Here is a 21784-nt window from a genome sequence, read left to right as displayed (position 1 = left end):
TGCTCCTATGAATTTCTATGGGGCTCGCAAAAAGAAACAATAACATTTGTAATGGATTTTTTTAAATTGAGATTTAATTCTGGTTTGGGAGAGAAAGAATTCATGAGAATGTATTGCTGGTAATTTCTAGATTAGTGAATGAAAGATTGATTGAATGACAATGTCATACAAATTGACAAAAGTGACTGAGGTTAGAGCTTCATTTCAATAAAGATAGACACGGATGCTTAATGTATTGACAAGTTTTATTTTTTCAAATGTTATTCCTTAATTATGCATTTACTGTAATTAACATATTCATGGTTGATAACAGCGTCTTCGCAATAATTGTCAAGCATTTTTGACACTACAGTCAGCCTATGTCAGTATTTTTTTTAGATCTTCAGCACCTACTGACTGAATTCACGTCTTGTTTGTGTTTGTTGATTAGATACAAGTTTCAGAAAAATGCTCATATTCTAATTGATTGATTGATTGACAGTTTTGCAACTGCCAAACAGAAACAGGGCCACTCTCCTTTCGCCAGGCTGGTATTGATGTCGGTCACCTTGCATTTGATCATAAGGTATGGATTCCATGAGGGCAGTGTTAAAATCACAGATGCATGACCAACCTTGAATTTGAGCTGATTCGGTGGAGCTGCTGCTCTCTTCAATGATGCTCAATAGAATTCGGCAGCACTGTTCACCTTGGAGTTGCTTTGATGATGTCTGAGGGATTCCCCTAATCCTCCGAGGGTAGGGTGGAGGGCACTTTCTCCCTGCTGAGGGGATGAAGCCACTTAATGGATCACAAAGTTAATCAACCGCAGGGAGAGCCAGACTGAACTGGAGGAGTGGGTTGATCCATTAGATTGGAGTCCTCTGGGACAAACACACAAACAAACACACACACACACACACACACAGTGCACACTTAACAGCAAAAACTCTCCGGACAGTGCATTAGGTGAACGCACAGTAGTAAAGAGAAACATAATGTAAACAAACATGATGAAATGTTTTCAGTTTTTGCAGCAAAGACCCAAAGACTTCTAAATATTAAATGTTTATTTTCACCATACCTCATGAACTGGCAACACAGTAGAAATGGTAACTTTAGAGATGATGCCACAGCCATTGTTTATTATGAAGAGTAACGCTCATTTATCAAGATCAGCATTGCATAACAGTTTTACAAACCGTGACAAACAACAAGAATTAAACAGTTTCAATAAAATTGTTTGGCTGTGATTAAAAATCAGTGGTAACAGTTGGCTGCATAGTGTAAAATTCGACGTAGATAATAAAATAGCAGTAGCAGGCCCAATCTCAGTGAAATGCTCTGCAGCTTCACAGCTGTACTAATATACACAGTTTGGGGAATCTGTCAGCGCTTCACACAAATTTTCCTTTTATTTAGTGATCAAGTGCCTGCAGGCTTAGTGTTGCCAAAGTATGGAGGAAAACAACAACAACAACAACAAAAAATCGAGTGAATACCTATTTGTATTCAAAGCTTTAGGATTTGCATATAATTGCTATAATAGTGGATTTAAAGATGTGCACATCTGTCCCATCAAGCATGAAATTTGTTACCCAATATAAGGAAGTCCTCCTGGGACCAGCAGGCCCTCTGCTTCTCTTCTTTACTTATTTATCTCTTCACATATGATGCGCTGTTTTAATGCCATAAAGTTTTATTTTTTCTTTGCAGTTTTACTCCTTACTTGTCAAGTTGTACATGTGACTTCTCCTTTTACACAGTTCACACAGGATTTGACATCCAACTGTTTGGATGTGAAATACATCCAGCTCTCAACCCTGCATGGTTCAACAAAAGGAAAAGTAAGGCGATGTTATCTGAAGTGTGAAATCTGGTGTGACACGTCTCATCAGGAAGCCGTACTATTCCTGGATGGTTTACATGCAAAAAGCTGTTAAACTCTGACAACTTCTCATTATTAAACTGCTGAAATAAGTTTAGTGTGGGAAAAAAAAGCCTTCTGAGCTTCTAATTTACTCCTATTAACGTTCGTGTCTCTTCGTTCTGTTTCTGTACCTTGACTGTGGCAATAAAGCTGCAGCGATGGAGGCAGCCATGTTTGTTATTGTCATAAACACACCATAAGCTGAGAAAAGTGAACTTCTGGAAAGTGTCCTGGTTCTCAGCTGCATGAAAACAAGTCCACTTTGATGAATTTTGTGACTGGTGGGTTTGACAGAAGTCCAGAACAATTGCAGTTCTTTCACACCAAGTACCAGTGAGTGTGTTTCTGCTAAGGCGGCGCCGTTACAGTCAGACACCAGACAGGACATCAGACTGTGTTTGAGGTGTATAATAGCAGATATCTGAAGACTGAACCTGTCATTGCTCCCAATTCTGTGGCAGTTCCTTACTAGACAAAATCACAGAGTTGGGTGGATAGACAGGACAAAAAAACATGTACATTGGATAGAAGTTTCTTTTAAAGATTTTTATCTAGTAGTTTCATGCTGTTGATCCAGTTGAATGAATGAAACATTTTTCAATTGTTCGTAGTTATAAGTTAGCAAATGTTTGTTAGAACTTTCTACTTTTATTTCGTTAGACTGATCTGAATACTGCAGGCAGGTTCAGCTTCATGATTATGATTATTTGTGATTATTTTCTCCCAGCAATCCCACTTACTTTTCTTTTTCAAGGAAGTTTTAAGACATAGTGACTTTTAGCTACGTTTTGAAAATTTCCCAAGTTATTTTGCTTATGGCATGGCCACTTTTATACAAGGAGGCAGTCTAAGACTGAATTTGTTGAGGAAAATCTTCCAGAGCGATCCAAACTTGAATATAATTCCACTGAATATATTTTAGAAATTCAAAGGGCATTCAGAGAGCACAAACCTCTGCCAAGGCAAATCATCTGCTTCTCTATGATATGCAAATCTCAAAGTCTGACCACCACAAATGTCTGAATATATTTCCAACCTGATTAGATTTATGATAACAAAATGTGCTTGTGCTGCAGACTTACATACTTCGTCATCATTTTCACTATATTTGCTCATGTTTTGCTACATCAACATCACAGCCTTCGAAAAGGATTTTTATATTGTTTCAGCATGAACTTGGTTAGATGTGCTGAACTGCAATGCTCTGAACTGTACAAAAGTAATTTGTAAATAAACTCATTTTACCGCATTCCTGTAGCAAGCAGCAAAATCAGTGGTTTATTCTCCAACACCTGTGATTAGACAAAAACACACTACATGAAAACACAGCCTCCTCGTTGGAGCTAAAAATAACATCAAGGCTTCACTTTACTGACACCAAGTTCAAAATTGTCTCCATCGCTTTCTCTTCTCATATTGATTTACCAATCACATAAAATTACACGTGTGAGGAAAGAAAGGGAGGAGGAAAAAAAAGGACTCAAACAAAGCTGTGGCTGTTTTGCAGTCTCCTTGATGGTGGGCAGTTTCTGCGAGATCTTCATCTTCAGTGAGGCGAGCAGCTATCAGTGGCCTAATCACCCATAAGCAATTCCACAGCTGGTCTGATGAATTTCGGCCAAGGTTTTTGGTGTGTGATCCCAGGGAATAATGCTCCGGGCTGCCTATGTTTATCTAAAGGTTAATGGAGGGTTAATAAAAGTGGGAGCGGCGCAAATTCAAAAATGTTATTATGCAAATCATGTTTTCTGAAAAGAGTAATATCTGCCCGTTATGTGACCGTTCTAATTAGCAGATTGTCTCCACACTGGATGAAGCAGAGCCTCCTCTGAACAAGTGATCTGTTAACAAAATATAATTATTTATAAATCTGACATGATCTGAATACTCCCAGTGTAAAATAATCCTTGATCAAGACGTCTTCATAAAACACACTGAACAAACGGCGAGCGGCTCGGCTCTGCAATCCCTTGCTCTCTTCATCAAGTCTTTCCCAACTGTGTGTGTGGAGTTTATTAAGTACACAATTTAAACATGGACCAGTGTGCTCCAGTTGGTTGCTGATGCAGTTAACATGCAAAGCTCAACATCTAACTCCAACATAAAGCTGCGAGGCTGCAGCGTGGCGCACGCTGTCCGTCTCATTCTCATTTGTAGTCAACAAACAGAACCAGATGGGGAGTGCTCACACACGTCTTCGTCACATGAACCCAAGGATATCTGACTGATAGATGCGAAGGATGTTTTACAAGCTGCATTCATTCCACTCTTATTGCTGTTTTTAGTTCTTCTAAAACATGCCATATTCAAAAGTAGCGACTGAACGCACTGAGCTGCTCAACCAGTCAGCCTCCACAGTTTCATTGCCAGTTATTCTACTTCATGAACAGTTTGTTCGGATTTGATTGACCTCAGCATGAAAATCGAGAGAGAAACAAACGGAAAGATGTGTAGAATCTAGTGTGCACGTGGTACCCCTTCACTTTAAAGCAGGTGAATGAGAGGGGGGGGGGGGGAAGTTTTCAAGGGCTTTAATGTCTCTTTTCATAGTTGGATACGTTTCTGAACCCAGAGATAAAATAGCTGTCTGACCTTATGCTGCTGTTTTTACGGCAGCAGAGGAGTTTAGCTTGATGTTGCATGAAGTTGAGGGTTAACGCCGAAGATTCAAGCTGATGCTCATAAAGATAAAGAGGAGGGAAGATAGAGAAGGGCAGGTTTGCGGAGACCTTTACCAGCACATGTCAATTTGATCAGGCACATCTGTTCTGTCTTCCTCCGTGGACAAAAAGAAAAAAAAAAAAGGAACTGCACATAAAAAATTTAGAGCCGCCCTTCCTGTTTGTTAGCACGGTCTGACTTCACCTGCTAAAATAATAACTGCCTTATTTTCAACTTGCACTTTATCGCTCACAAGGAGTGAACTGTGAATTCACTTTTTAAGATCTGAAGTGTTGTTTTATTGGAGAGTCAGCTCTGTGCATGTTGATGCAATTCAGAGTCTTCACAGAAAGCTCGACACATTGACGGTACACAAATAAAGCAAACAAGGGTAAGAAAAAGAGTAAATACAAAACATTTAAAAGGTGTACTGACAAAGATTATTGATTAAGAGGACAAACACTGAATGTAAAAGGAAAAAGATTTTGTGGTTATGTAGTCTTATAAAAGATGAAACTATTCTAAAATAAAACTTTAAGTTAAAATGTTATTAAGATAAAAGGAGGATTAAATGAATACCATCAATATGAAATCACAGTACCAGTTTATTGTATTTGATAAAACTCTCAGGTGACCGTGACCGTATTACTCATGCAAGTTAAATTTGTTAAATATTAAATTTCATGTTGTATTAAAATAGCACTGAAAAATCCTCAGACATTCACTTCAGTGAAAAAGAAAAGCAAATCAGCTCTTTCATTGTGTTGGTATTAGGGATGCACTGATTTCCACTTTTTAAAGGACAAGTGGAAGTGTTGATGTTCAGCTACTTGTCGATGCCGAGTGCTGAGACAACTTATTAAATGCCATAAAGCCTGATTCATACTTCATATGCAAACAATGTGCAGAGGCTACCTGCTGCCACAAATCACCTTTGCACAGCCTCTGCATCGAGGCTGTGCAGTCCTCCAGCGTCCTGTCACTGCCCTCTGCGTACTGCGACACCCGATACCGGTATCGCCATCGCTGTATCCCTGTTTGGAACAGCAGTTATTGTCGTGTTTAGTTCTCATAGAAAATGTTTCAGCTGTTCTTTTATGTTCGATCCACAGTAACATTAAAGGCTCATCCTTATGCCTATTAATGAGTAAAGCACTGCACACACTCAACCATGCCGTGCCACAGTGTCACTCCACCTCACTCTGTCATGCTGTGAATTGGCCGTGGTTTTGCTGTGTGACGCAGTGAAATGTGCGAACGCACCTGTCTAAACGACGGTGTGGGAATGCGAGGCGTGCATAGAGGAGCCGATGCAGAGCTTTGAGTTTTCTGAGCGTATTCGTATTCTGCCTGTGTGTGCAACCTGAGAGTGACTGACTGGCGGTCAGAGCCCAGTATTGACTGCTGTGAGGATGTAATAGAGGCTGGGGTGATGGGATCCTGGACATGAACACTCTCTCTGTGGCATGTGCAGCAGAGCCATACAGGATATAACCAAGGCACTTAATCATTGAGCTGGCTCCATGCAGAGATGCTCTGGCCTCTGTGTTTTAGAATAATGCTTCTGCCTTAAATTAGATCCCATTGATCCCTCTTTTCTCTGTAATTGTGCCAACAGGATGGATGCTGGTTTTATTGGGGGTCAGTCCAGACATTTGAAATACTTTAGCTTTAAGCACTGGAGGTAAATTCAATCAGACAAAAGACAAAAGGTAGGCTGGCCCGATCCACGCCGATTTGTCTCCTAAAAGACTGTCAGATGATGTTAACTTTGCAGAATAAAAGCATATTCGTAGTTCTTTATTGAAAATGACATTACCAAGAATTATAAAGTGTTCCATAAATACTGCAGTTCATAAAATGTACTATAGTGTTTTAATGTTTTTAATGCTATGCAGTCTCAACAGTGAGATGACAGCCGCAGAAGGCAGAAAGAGAAACCCGCCGGGGTCGTCACGACTCAAACAGCTATGTGTGATCAACAAACATGGCTTGTTTGTGTTTACCAACCTGACCAGTCTTTGATTGAATTTCAGTGTGGGTTCAAGAATTGCACCAGGTTCACTATCAGAATCCACATTTGCTTCTAAATAAGGAAAGATAAACAGGAATCTTCACTTTTTGCTTTTATATCGCAAGACAAGGTTGGTGATGTTTGACGTTTCTCTGTAAATATTATGAAAATAACAAAATTTGCACTGAATTTATCCTACGAGCACATGCTTTCCAAATTAGACTTATTTCTTCCTCTGCTTTTTGTAACATAAAACTAGTATCACCTCATGAACAGTGGATTATCTGAGGTCATGTTCTTGCATTACTAAAAGTCCAACACACCAGCTCCTCACCAAGCTGAATGGTGTTTGAATGAATGAATGAATGAATTTATTTAATTTGCTAGAAATGACTCAACAGTTAGAGGAACCGGTGGTCTTTTTAAAGCAACCCGTTTTTAACGCTCACTTTGAAAGATTTGGAGTGAATTAATAGCAGTGATGCTCGGTATTGAAGACGGCAAAAATGCAAACATAAAGAGGGTCTCTTGGGTGGGGTTCAGAAATTTCAGTAGATGGGTCTGAGAATGCAGACCATGCAATACAACACATTTGGCAACTGAAGAGCAGGTTTGTGCTTCCGGCACACAGCCTGGAGACTCTGGTGGAACCTGTGAACCTGATGCCCAGTCTTATGGCTCTGTAGTGCATTTGAAAACCAAAGTAAAACCATTTAAGAAGACTGTATTAGCATTGCTGTGTGCTAGTTTTTGCTACGAAAATCAGTAATGCAGCCGCAGAAATAACTCCTGAGAATAACAAGAGAGCAATGTAATTTTCCCGTATTTTATTAGAAGCAAAATTTTGAACAAATAGAAATTCTGATTGATCATGTGTAGCGATCAGTGAGGTAATAAAGGCTAATAATGCAGTAAACACCAGCAATGTAATCATTTTGTATGTAATGATAATAATGATAATAATAATAATAATAATAATAATAATAATAATAATAATAATAATAATAATGATAATAATAACAAAAATAATAATATATTGACAGTAATCTAATAAAATAGCTGAATATTTATTTTTCAATCATACTTGGGGAAGAGAGTGTTCTGTGTAGTATGCAACCTCAATGAATAAACATGACTGTCTCAGCCACAAGACTTAATTCTCACAAACTGCACAAAATCTGCAAAAAAACTTTTCTTTCCAACGAATGATACATTTATGTATTTTTGCAATATTAGTTACTCTTATTGAATGGATTATTATCATTATTATTATTATTTTAATCCAGCTCCTTCATATAATCACTCCAATTACACATTACTGGCTTGATTACTAAGTGGGCCAAATTATTACATTATAGACAGGTAATACATTGACCATTATTACATTATTGGCTGCTACAATCATGTTATATAAAAAGCTTGGAAGTTTTCAGGCTTACAAGCTCCAATTGCAAAAAGGAAAAAAAAAAAAACAGGTCAGTCCATCTAATAAAGGCTGAAAGAAGTATTTTCTTCTTGCTGCTCTTTTCCAATCATGGAGGTGTTGATGTGAAAATGTAGAGTGCATTCATGTACAACTTCTGCCTCCACTTTCATGAAAGGAACAAAATAAATAAGAAAAAAAAAAAAAGGAATCTGTTGAAGCCACTAATGGCATTGTGGAGGTTGGCACTGCACTCTCAGTATCACCAAGGTTATAAGAGCAGTCCTCATAACACCTAAAATCTCCATCCAACAACTTTAGGGCAAACACATCACATAGTTTCCAAGACATTTCTGTCTAGACTGATCATGAAAAGGTTTGGCGAACAAGAAGAAACCCGTGACTGTAAAAAATGCATTTGTCTGCATGCAGCATAGTTTGTCAGTGTATTTATGGTTTATTTAATGTCGTAGATACTGTAACATACAGAGGTTGTTTTAATAGTGAACCCTGAATTCAACCTGTTTCTGTGTCTTGAATGCACTGATCTAGATGTTAAATACCAACGTAGGACTTTTCTTTACTATAGTGAAGACATGAAACCGATGGAAAATCTATTCATCTATCAGTATTAACAAAAAGCTTCAATTCACCATGGGTCAGTCGTAAACTGGCTGTTGATTCACACTGTCTTTCTGCGGATGGTGTCAATGAATAAAATTTCAAAAAGCTAAATGATATAATTGTTGTAGGTGATGGGTTAATGCATTCCATTTTCCGTGGGTGTCGAAATCTAACTGATGGGGAAAGCCGTCGCCTGTGCAGAGCTACATTCAATTGTTCTGTTTGAGAATGGGAGCACTCAGCCTTCTCTCCAAGAGGTCTCAGGTGGTTTCTCTTCATTTAGCTTCTCCCCTCACTTCATCTCATTCTTCTGTAAACAGAACAATTGCGAGGGACTAAAGCAACCGGCTGTAAATATGCACGTTTCATTATTTACACGTATTCTACTTGTAACGCTCCATATTCCGTACGTAAAATGGGCTGAAGGCTGTATTTGTATTTCATTAGAAGTAGGTTAACTGAACAGTGGTGAAGGGAAAATGGGTTTCTGTGCTTGTATCCCACATACAAACACGGCGTGAAATAAGGCTAATTAACTCATTTCTTTTTTCGCCTGCAAACACTCACAAGGCGTGAATAGAGGCGTTTCCCTGCGAGGCTGCTGTGGTTTCAGAGCGACTATGTCGAGCTCAGTCAGGGGAAACGTTCAGCCACGCCAGCAGCGAAACCACAACACCAGCATCTTCACAGCACACGTCCGTATCCTGCTCTCTGCTGTGAGAGACAAGAGTAGGGACATCTTTTTGGGCACAGGCCATTGTTCTGTTTGTATCAAATGAAGGTAGCTGGTTCCAGAAAAAAAAAAAAAGTTTTTTTTTTTTTTTATTTGTTGAGAAAACGCCTTCATGAAAAAGATTAATGGAGAGTAAAACAACACGGTGGAGGTTGTGTCAGGTGAACTCCTAAACACTGTGTATGACAGTCTACAAATAGAGCTGCTTCAACCCCTTCTCACCATGCAGTTAATATCGGGGGGGAATGTTCCAGAAATGGTTTCCAAACCAACCAGTGAGTGCTCATTTTGTAGAACAGGTGTGAAACACTCAATGAAGAGCCTCTCAGCGCCTCGCCCAACTATTACTGAAATGGGTGCATAAATATGTTGTGCAGTTAAGATTTGGAAAAGGAACATTAGTGTGTGGAATAAAACTGCAGGCTGTCGGTCTTTCGCTGACCTTGAGGTTGGGGGTTCGATCCCTTGTTAAGACTGAGTCTGTGAACGCCTTGCACAGCAGCACTACCAGCCTGAGAAATGTGCAGCTGACACTGACCTACATTTAATTCATATCCGTATATTTTGTAGGACATATCTTTTTAGGAACATTACACAGTTTTGGGACCATGAGAGGGAACTTGGAAAAATCCACAAATGCTCAGGAAAAATATGCAAACTCCACACCGAAATGCCTTAAAGGATAAGTACGGTTTATACAGCTTTCACGTTGTTTATAGAATGAAGTAGAACAATATACTCACCCAGAAGGCTTTTCTGATCCGAGCAGTGCTTTGGGAGAAATTTAGATCCAAAATCGAGCGGCGAACATCCGTATACGTCTAGCATGCACGGAGCAGCCGTAAACAAAGCTTTCAGTTCAGAGGTCAGTATAACCACTACATTTATCTCGCGACACCGGGCTGTCGTGAAGGAGTGGCGTGAGCGTGAGATGAAATATTGGTGAAACTGATAAGTTTTTGGACGATTAAAGCCGTTTTAGGAGCAGCTGTATACTTGCCCAATTGGCTAACAGTATATGGATGTGCGCCGCTTGATTTTGGATCTAACTTTCTCCCGAAGCACTGTTTGGATCAGAAAAGCCTTCTGGGCGAGTATATTGTTGTACTTCATTCCATAAACAACGTGAAAACTGTTTAAACCGAACTTATCCTTTAAAGCTCAGTCTTAATGGGTTTCAAGAGCCTTGGTGAGACAAATAGTTTATTCTATTCTATTCTATTCTAGTCTATTCTATTCTATTCTATTCTGTTCTATTCTATTCTATTCTATTCTATTCTATTCTATTCTATTCTATTCTATTCTATAACTCCTTTAAAATCAGATTCATGGAGCAGTAAATCAAAGATAAAAGCTCTATATATTCTTGAAAGTTATTGCATATCCACATTTTAATTGAGGAGTTTGCGGGAAGCATTTATGAGGTAAATCAATTCAGATTAAGTAAAGAAAGAAAACAACCATTTTTCAGAGACACATTTTGTATCGTTTGTTGCATTACATCGTTAATTTGTTGAATCTGTCAAATAAAGGTGTTGATTTAACGTGTGGTTATGATTTTGCTGCACAGTTAATGCACTCGGTCATCATTTAATGGAAAGCACTTCTAATACTTTGTCTGGCCAGTTATGATCACTTAGAACAGCCTGAATTTTAAGGAAACATTTGAATTGTGCAACTCTGCAAAGGCAGCTGGAGGTTTTTTCACCACTGCAAGTTAGTGCATGTCTGACCCAGTGAAAAAGATTATTGAGCAAATGGAGCCTCGATGCCAAAGTAATTCAAAGAGTAACGATCCCTGTCTGACAGCTTCTGCGTCTCATGTGCTTCCTATGCTGGACTTTATCCCGCTGCTCTGTTTAACACAGCGGATTGTTCTCCTGCAGCCTGGAGTTCTCTTGCACATTTATATTTAAAATTGTTTTCCTGTTAACACTATGCTAAATATTTAGTGGTCCTGTAAATGTTACCGATGTTGTCTTACTATATTTGCAACCAAACTAGCTTTTCTCATTTGCAATTAGAGAGACAGAGGCAGATAAGAGATAGGACAAACCTGAGAGTGGGAGGCATTATCGATCTGAGCTGTCCTCCTCTCTGTGATATCCTATTCTGTGTTTTAATGCAGCTGAATTCATCATGCACTTGTTCTCAGTTTCGCATTTTTCTGTTTCTGTTGTCAGATGTCGGAACTAATGCGAAATGTGATCATGACTCATGAAAGAGATGCATGAATAACAAGCAGTCGTCACAACGTTGGTAATGAAATGATGATGTTGCTACAGTGGCTGATAGAATTAACATGAATGTATAAATAACAAAGTTATTTGCAGGAAATATCTGTGGGAGGCTGTAAACGTTGCACAAAAAAAAAGAAGAAAAGTGGGTTTTTTTGTATTTTTGTCCTTGTTCAAGCATATTCTGTGGAAGCAGTGTCACTAGCTTCATGAGTGTCATGTAGATGGTCAAATATCAGCTTATCGTTTTGTCATTGCCAGGATTAAAGCAGGAGCACTGGCTGGAAGACTGATATGCTCACTACAAAGAGCCAAAACACTTGTTATTAACAGAATAAATTCTACAACTGTTGAATTTTCAACAAGTTCTAGGATTCCGGCGGCACTTGCTTCGGTGCTTAGCAATATCTTTTTCATCCCGATGGGTCTCAGAGGGTCAGATTGTGCCACATGTGTAAGGATATCACACATTTGGCAGGCATAAAAAAGAAGTGGAATCTTCTTTGTGAATGTCAAAGAGCTGCTTCTCTTGTTGCTATTGACTGTTGTTTTGAGCCCCGGGTCCCCCCATAGCCCACCACCCCCCCTTTAACTCAGTCCCATTGAATACTTGCTGGATCAGCCTCAGCATGCTGCCGGAGCCAGATTGACCAACACAACCACATTGGCTGGCAAGTGCTGGTTGTCGAATGGGAAACCATCCCACAGCAGTGTGTGACCAGCATGAGAAGGAAACACCAGGCTGGTGTGTCTTTCCATCAACGCGACTCAACCCACAGAGAATCCACAGATATTTGTTTTATGGCTGCACCTCACGCACTCTTCTATAAATGATTGTTCGCTGCAAATTTGGCAACATTGATAAGGAAAAAATTTGCAGGATTTCCAATGATATCAGATTTATTGCCAGTAAAGATAAGATTATTGCAACTAAAAAGTAATCTCCCAAACATAATTTTTGTCACAATTTGTCACCATGTATTGATTTTTTTTTTTTTATTAATTACTGACAAACAAAAATGGTCGGCTTCAAGAGTGACTTAAATACAGACACAGAGAATAAACCGGCTGTTATCTGGTTTTATTGCAAACTAAAATATCTACTATACTGATGTACTCATATGATGGAGTGTGTGAATTTGAAGTTTTTTTTAGTCCAAAAATGCAACACAACTATAATAGTTTCAGCAATTTCTGTATTTTTTTTTTCTTCTTGTGAACTACATTTTGATTTTGCTTTTCATCTCAGAATCAACTGAAAATGTAAATATCACAAGCTTTGAGTTTTGAAAACACATAGCTGTTCTGCATTCAGTGCAACGATTGGATTTTTTTTTTTTTTTTTTTTTTTTTTTTTGTTCTCACATATTTTTAAAATTTGTTTCCTTCCCACTGCGTGTCATTATCAATAACAGCTGCCTCTAGACGACATCTTCACCACATGTGGCCTGGTTTATCAAACTGCTGCATCCGTTTCCTTCCCCCGTGCTCCGCACATGTTGATAGACTGAAGCAGTGACGCTGTCTTCCCACTTGTTACTGTTACCTGGTTAAATTTAAAAAAACAAAAAACGCTCGGCCTAATCTGCCTTTTACAAAATAGCTAGATTACAAAATTTTAAGTTTTTTTCCACCTTGGTACAAAGTGACACAATTCCAAGACGAACCAAGACATGCAATTTGGTAATTGTGTAATCACACACATTAGTGTTAGTGATGATGCTAAGCAGGCTGAGGAGGAGGTGGGGAAACACTTTTAAAACAGGTTCACATGTTTGAAGTTTCACACAGGAGACGCCACATGCCAACATCTTTTTGCACATCTATTCTATACTACTAATACTGGAGTGTTTCTATCAGTTTTTACCTATCTCCTTTAAGAAAATTTAATTGCTGGCTTACAAAAAAAGAAAGAAGAAAAGCTTCTATAGTCCGTCTAAGTTTACTTGTTTACAGCAGACTGAAAAGCTGATTCGATGACTTCTCTCTGTTTCAGTTCTCAGGTTTATTTGTGGCAGCAGGCAGTCTAATAACACTGTCAAATAACACAGAAATCAATGTGGCTAAATGGAGCTGAAGCTTCGAACCCAGACAGGAGTCGACAACCAGCTGAAGTGTCTTTGCTCCATTTCAACTTGAATTGTTGGTTTTGAAAACAAAAAGCCACCAGCTGAAGCCTTTTCATACAGATTTCCTCTTATCAACAATTAGGGCTGAAAACGGCCATGAACCCTTTTTGATTTGACTTGAAATTTAGCATGTTGATGAGTAAACACTCTTTAAATAGAATAATTGCCAAATGGCCATAAGTGGTGTTTAGTCTGATTTACCTTTCTGGCACAGGGTGGATTACTCATATCTGGCCCATTTCATAAAAGAGGCTCGGAAAACCATCACTACACCTTTTTGACCGCTCTGTCATGTCATTGTAAAATTTATCTAATGTTTGGTCCCGATGATTTTCTTTTAAGTCGCCCAGAATCTTCATTGCAGTCTGCAATTTATGAAGATCGCTTTTTTCCACACAGCAACTTTGTTTATAGATCTCAGTCCCTCTAAGTATCTCTCTAAGTATTAAGCCATTCAGTTCTTTCCATCAACAAACAAACTGCTGATAGCTCGACATCTCAATGAAGGATAACACTTTATCATTTAAAACAATAAGAATATAACAATATGAAGATTTATTAAACAGTGTAAAATGAATGACATCTTCACTGGAAGGCAGCAGCAAGCAGAACAGTCCTCAACCTTGTTTTGAAAGTACTCCAGCTTGGAGCAGACTTGCATTTTGTTCAAAACATTTTGTTAAAATAAGCTGAAAGCAGCTGCTTCTTGTTTGGCTCTGATGTTCAGATTGATCCTGAGAGGTCCGAATAACATAATGGAAGATGAGAAATATGTAATGGAGGTAATCCATTCAAAGCTTTGTGGGCCAGAAGCAGAATTATCAGGTCGATTCTCTGAGTGACAGAAAGAAAAGTGCCAAGATCTGAAAACTGACGGGATGTGTTCAAACTTCTCGGTGTTTGTGAAGCAGCATTGTGAATCAGCTTTGGATGATCTTTCACTCGAGGTCAGACCTAGCAGGAATTAGGTTGCTCCCCAAAACCTTCTCATAGACAGCTATACAGACATATAGACATACTATAAGTACTAATTGATTTTTTTTAACCTTAAAGTCAGTTTACAGTCCCACAAAATGTGAATCTCTGCTGTCATGTCACTTCTTTTGCACTTGTTTGTTTAATGACTTGTAATTTACTTTAATTTTTCCGGCAACATCTTCTTCACATATCTGCAAGTGATAAATGAGCCGACAGTTTGTGAGCTGGGATGAAACTTTTGAGCAGGTGAAATTAGGAAATTAAGATAAAAGAAACTGCAACGAAATGTGGTGAATATGAGTCATTTGTGATAACACAGTTACTAAAACACTCATGGTGGACATGAAACTCTGAAGACGGACCCTCTTATCACACAAAAAGGTATTTTCTAAGGCCGCAGTTGTTGGTATTTTTTTTCTCTGTTGCAGTTAGTGCGGTATTGATTATTGTTGGTCTGCGTCCTCAGGAATCAGCCCGTATTGATTTCACTTCAGTTGTAAGCCTCTCTCTCTGACCTATGTCTCTGTCTAACCTCAGCACCTTTTCCAGCATCCTAACCCTCCTGCTGAGGGTTTACTAAAACATGTCATTACAGGAGCATTTTCCACAGAAAATTTCCCAAGTCAGCTGAGCTTTGATTTGAAAAAAAAAAAAAAAAAAAAAAAAAGCTCACCATTATCGCTCCTTATGGCCATTTGTTGTTGAAGCACAAATTTGCTCCAGCCTGAAACACTTCAGTAGCAACTAAGCTGTATATTTTCCTTTGGGTAGCTGTGCTTTCAGAGAGCTAAAATGCTGCTTTACGCCTGGGCCTTCATTATCATTCATAGAAAGAAGCGTCTCACAGCCAGGAGGCCCAGCAGTGATGATTTAGGTATTAATAGCTGCAGTGCAATCAGTCAATATGTCAGGATGTGCATGCGGGCTATTAAGTGGCAGGTATTTGTCTGTCTGTAACCGAGCACGTGCTAAATGAACTGGTGTCTATTAGTTACTTATTGTGTGCATGTTTTGTTTTTGTTTTTTCTTTTCTCCCAAGATATTTGGGTTTTTTTTTAACCTGAAACCTTAAGTAAAGGTACGATTTTCTTTTTTTTTTTCCCCCCAACCTTTGTAAGTCTCAACCCTCTGATATCTCTCTCTCGCTCAATCCCATGGTACTTAAATGCTAAACTCAGCAATTCAAGCGTTCTTTTGTGCTGTGATTTCCTCCCAGGAGAAGTTTTGTTTTAGACAATCACATTAGGTTTTGGAAAGTCCTATAAAACGTCATGCACTCAGAATTTTTCTTTTTTTCTGACAATACAAACAGTTTGCTAAAATACATTTCAAACTGACAACGATGGCATGATAACGTCTTTTATCAGTATCTTCTGAATGAACTGCTTCACTGGGTAATAACGGCTGCCTTGTCAGAATTAACAGATCATGGTTACATTTATACCCAATATTGAATATAGAAATTGTTCTTTAGCTCTTTCATCCCATCAAAGATAGCATAGTTTTATTGTTGCTTTTTTTTTTTTTTTTCCATTTCTGCTTTAATTTCTCTGTGAGATCTCTGGTGCTTCGTCTGCAGAAACACAGTTGCTTGGCTCCATACATCAGACAGCCATAGTGTCATTCTGTCTGCAGCTCATTACTGTCTTAGAAACCTTGACGCCTCAGTAAGAAGAATTGATCCAGGTGTAGAAGTTTAATGCTCTTGGGTAAAGTGACTATCTGTGAGTTGTACACCTCCAAATGGCTGTCCTGGGGAATCCTGGCCAGTCGATCAATAAGCAGTTACTTTCAGACAACGATTGGGAGCATTCATAACAGCTTCTCTTATGTTAAACACAAGTGTAACCAGTAATTATTTGTGCAGAGAGATTAGTTAGAAATATTGTGAGCAAATTGAAAAGCTTCATTAAGATGCATAGATTTTAATTTGAATGGAAACAACTGCAATTATTGTATCACAATGTTTCATAGAATTAGATCTGATTCAATTAGAGCTATTAGATTATAGATTTCCCTTTCAAGAGCACATAATAGTTGTGGATTCTGATATGGGGAAAAGGAATTACAGACTATTTCTGCTCCCATCATAAAAACTGGAATTGGACCCACATAGCACAAATCGCTTCTGCAGCCGGCCTTATTTTTCTTTTAGTAAGATAAACTTTGATAGCAGAGCCTTGACAGAAGAAGCCTTAAAGAAGCCGGTCATCTATTGAGCTTCAACATCGCTCCTTCCCCCGTGGGGAAGAACCCGGACGGAGTCTCAGGCATCCCGAAGTCACATTAACCGGCTAAAGAGGATGCTCTCCTTCACCCGGCGAGGGACACACAAGTACCCCCTCCCCTCAACACTTAAGGCCTCCGAAGAGATGTAAACAGCGAGATGGATGTTGACAGCTGGCCTGCTGCAGTTGTCTGAATTGATATCTGTTAAGGTGTAATTTCAAAGGTGCAGAAACACGGAGGGGTTGAGCTCCAGTTCAGACAATCATATAATGTGAAAGTTAGGAGGGGAAACCTGTGTTTTTCCAGTTTTAAAGCTTCACCACGTTGTCTTATATGTCCTGCATTTAAACAGATTTTGTCTCTTACACTTTTCGTCATGATTTCATCTTACTGTCCACGTCACTGGGTACAATTGCACGATCAGAACCTGAACAACTGTTCTGCAATTACAAATGTTAACAGATATCTGTTTTCTTGGAGATTGGCCAAGATGTTGTGTTTTAGCTGTTAGCCGTTAGGTGTGTACTGAAGATAAAAATGAATGAATGAATGAATGAATGAATGAGCACACCATTCCATTTTCCATATGGGCCATTTTAGAGTCACCAGTTAACCTCATATGTTTTTGGACTGTGGAAGGGAATTGGAAAACATTTGCGTACATAGGGAGAACATGCAAACCTAATACAAAAAGGCCTGACCTGACTTAAAAGTTTATGTTTTCTCTGTTTGAGGCAAGAGTGCTAATTTTACATCACTGTGTGGCGCGAAAAGCAGTGCTCGTCTTTCAGTCTCAGTGAGTTCTCACCTATCCGAAGGAAAATCTGTGACATTTGATGGTTGCTACAGAGGTTATACAACAGATACCAATGACAGAAACCAACAGTGAAAAATGTATGTCAAGATCAGCCATCTAATGCTGAGGAAGAAAATAATAAGCTGTGAAATCAACATTTTGAAGGTGAAATATGAATTGAATGGAATTAGGTGACTGCGCTCTGTCTGTGGTCTGGATCTTGTCTGACAGAAACGTTTCCTAAAATGAATGTTTTCTCAGGGAAACGGATTCCCAAAGGAAAGGCTGATTTCTGTATCATTTTCTGAAAATGGTAAGATCCATTTCTCTAAAGTTTAAGTATGAATGAACGAGATCAATGTGCGTCCACGCTACAGTATACTGCATTGCCTCACTCAGCAGTCTGTCGTGGATGGAGCTGATTCCGGGTGACGTTTAGTGAAGTTTGAGTGTCCTCTGGACATGATGTCCATCCATCGCACAGGCAGCAGACATTAAACTGGAAAGTTAGCCTGCATCTATGATCCATCCACAATAATGTGAAGAGTACAAAAGGTTTTGTGGAATTGTATTCTGCTATCCTAAAGGTTAATGGAGAAACCAAGTCGCTCGCTTTCATTCTGGTTTTGTCCGCATTAGATACTCTTCCTCTAACTGTTTTTCTTTTTATATTTTCTTTTCTATTTGCATATTTCTATTTCTGAAGAACTGTTGAATTGCAGTAATAAGTACATTTTGAAGCTGCCAATCAACACTTTAACGCATATAGCTCTCATTTGTGGGTAGTTTTAAAGCTCTCAACTCCGTTTTAAAATTATTTCACTTCTGTCGCTGCGCTCACAGTGAAATGTCACATTTTCCTGAAAGTGAATTACAGAAAAAGAAGTGCAAAGTCAGTGGCTGTGCTAAGTGGAGAAAAAAAAAAAGCAAAAATCTGCAATCCACCTGATGAATAAAGCTATTTTTACCAAATGAAGTATGTAATACCTGTGTGTGCAACCAGCTTTCAAACCTGGGGGTGAACACAGTGACGGCTGTTGTTCACAGAGGAGAGCAGAAGATGCTCTCCGCCGCACCTCGGGGAGGTGGGACGGGCAGCCGCGCTGCTCCAGAGTTGCATCAGCTTTACTATAAATAGGGGAGTGGAAAATCAACAAACTCCCCTCATGGTTACTCAGGTTCACTAATGTATTGCAGACAATGGTGTGTGGCACATTGCACAGTTCCTCACATTGGGAAAATACAAACACGTGTTTTCAAACATTTCGAGGATGCTGGGAATGTCTGGAGCTCTCAGAGTTGATGAAGCAGTTTGTTCCAAATGTCTCTTTTTTTTTTTGTCGGGGCGGTGGGGGGGGGGCTGGGGTAATTTTACAAATCACACTATCTTAAGAGCGAAGATGGCGGGGTCACGACCTCTCATCTTGACCAGCGATCGCCTGCTATGATTGTTGAAAAACATCTGTTTTGGCATCGATTGCATCCAAGTCTAGGAGTTTTTTTTTTTTTCTTCTTCTTTTTTTTTGTGTCAGTAAAATAGCGTGTAAAGAAGCGAGCTTGTGATTGGAGGTTCCTGGTTGGAAACCCGCTGCTGACAGGTCACCAGGGCAGGAAACGCTCACTGCTCCTGGAATCTGCACCAAAGGTTGAAAGGTGAAACTATGAATGACACCAAATGCAGATCAATAATTTCTCAAGGGGGTCGGTAAACTAAATTAATAACTATGAAAATGTTATATTTTCAAATGTTGTATCACCAAATTCCCACAGGGAGACTAAACTAATGCCTCTCTGCTGCAGGTGTGCCATCTTAATTTGGCGCACATAACCGAAAGCATACATGAACTGCCTCCTCCTCCTCTGTAATGAATGACACTAACACATGATGTTGAAAATCTTCTTATTTCTAACAGGCATGTTGGTTTCTGCTCTCTCCTCAGTGAGTCCAGATGTGACCGGTGATCACAAACATCATCATCATCACCACCATCCACCCGCCGATGATTCCAAAGTTGTGGACACATCCAGGAGCTTCAGACTGACGGGAGCCGTCTGGGTCCTGGCGTTGCCCTGTTTGCATCCGGTCCTGCTCTGGTAACAGCTGCCTTTTTTGCAGCATGGAACTTTAGGACTTGATTTCGAGCGTAATCATTCAGAAATGAAAAGTGAAAATGAATGAAACAAGCTTCGATTCATCGATGAAATCCTCTTCCACACAGTGCAGGACACAACAGGGACAAACACTGTGGATTGTGTGGGAAAAATACAAGACTCAATGTTTATTTTTTTTTTTTATACGAAACAGTATGACGACTTTTTTTTTGTTTGTTTCACTTACCCGGTGATCAGCTCACTAACGATGATTTATTTAAGAGAGAAAATGTTGAAATTAACCACAGAAATTGTTGGAAAATGTCATTAAATTAAATGTGGTACTGTAAACTCCGTGTGTGATCTGTAGAGATCCCGGCACTAATTTGCTTCCGTGTCGGTTCAGTTGGTACTTCTTTTAAAGCTCTTTATAAATCCAGCATTTTTTAATATTTGTACAAGTCCAAATTAAAATGATCTGTCATTCTTTACCTTCTTTACCCTTCCTTCACCATTTGAGAAATCCCTTCTGTATACAGAGAATTTCTTTAACACAGTGCCTCAATCTGAGCTTTAATTCCTTGTGAATTGTGAAGTTGACCACTAGGTTTTTACTCCGTGTCAAACATTTTTCACCAGTAGCGAAAAAGAACTGGAGACATGTGCTTCTCTTCGACTTCAGTAGCTACCTCCACACTCGGTAGCCATTTAATTGGTATAATTCAACTGAGAAGTTGACTTGTAAAACCATCGCAAAAAAAAAAAATGGTGAAAAAAAGGAGAGGTGGGCGGGTGAAAGTGGGGGACAAGTAAGAGAAATCATCTTCCTTTCTTCTTTAGAAATAGATTAGTTTCCTCGGGAGTCTATTATCATCTTTCAAACTCAATCCTCCTTCGCTACCAGAGGCCTGGATGGCGGCTGATAGCTCCTGGAGCTACTGGTGAGGAAGAATCCAATTGCTTCTACCTGCATACGGCCGGCGCCTTGCTGACAGGCTTTGGTGCAGAAAAAAAGTGAAATGATTTGTTTCACATATGTCATGCATGTCCGGTCGGTGATTCAGAGAGAAAAGTAGTGGGAATTGGTTCTTTGACTCACGTTTGCTGGGGAACAATTTGTCGAGCAGAAAAATCCCCCCCGTGACACCCTGCAGATGCTGAACTTCTTCGTTTTCCCCCCAAACGATCATACATAACAAATTACTGACCAAGGAAAACGTTGAAGCTGCTGCTGTAAATAAATCACGGCGTAAATGAGACATTCCTGATATCTGGGTTAAAGTTGTCGATATCTATTTATCATTATGCTTTATTAGCACTAACAAATCGTACTGATGTAAACATGACCAAAATGATATGACCTTAATTTATGAAGCTGTATTGCAATTAATTAAAAGGAAAAAAAAGTGTGTGTGTGTGTAACATTCTGACTATTCAAGCTCTATTTTGTCTGTTCTCACAGTGAAACAATTTCATAAGTGTAATTCTTTTTTTTTTTTTTTTTTTTTTCTTTTTTCACAGTTTATTTATTTTGATCCAGACTACGGTGCAATTTCCTCCATTACTGTGTTCAAAAGCATCTTATTTTAAAACCTTCACACTGCGGTTACACTAAGGCTGTGCTGCAAAGATTTGAGCATCTTAAGGAGCTTATCTCGCATTTTGAACATGATGCCTCACATCCATCGCCTGTCACACTGTATTTAACGCCATTTGTTTTAGCTTTGGATTTGGGCACTAATTTCAAAATGCCAGTAGTCACTGCTTTGATTAACTTGACGTAGTTCCCTAACTACTTACAACGTAAGTGTGTTCATTCTAACAGGATAACAGACAACAAGCCAAAGGTGCACTGAAGCTCCTCAGATAAGTGATGCTGGTTCTCCTGTATCTCATCGAAGGAGATTAACTTGATGTCATATTGATTATTATTGCTCCATAAGAAGACGACAGCCATCCA

General features: G+C 39.1%; 1 protein-coding gene across 1 annotated transcript in view; it reads left to right on the top strand.

The window, feature by feature from the left end:
• The window catches only part of gpc5a (glypican 5a), a 133128-nt gene extending 113195 nt beyond the window's left edge, over positions 1-19933 (top strand). The window contains exon 9 of the mRNA XM_030118655.1: positions 19674-19933. Within this exon, the coding sequence (XP_029974515.1) occupies positions 19674-19831 (158 nt within the window). The 3' untranslated portion in view covers positions 19832-19933. The remainder of the gene's footprint in view (positions 1-19673) is intronic.
• The last annotated feature ends 1851 nt before the right edge of the window (positions 19934-21784 follow it).

Source organism: Salarias fasciatus, chromosome 1 (genome assembly GCF_902148845.1).
Source record: "Salarias fasciatus chromosome 1, fSalaFa1.1, whole genome shotgun sequence".
In the NCBI taxonomy this organism is placed as follows: Eukaryota; Metazoa; Chordata; class Actinopteri; order Blenniiformes; family Blenniidae; genus Salarias; species Salarias fasciatus.
Note: the sequence above shows the minus strand (reverse complement) of the source record. Positions and strands in the feature narration are given on the sequence as shown.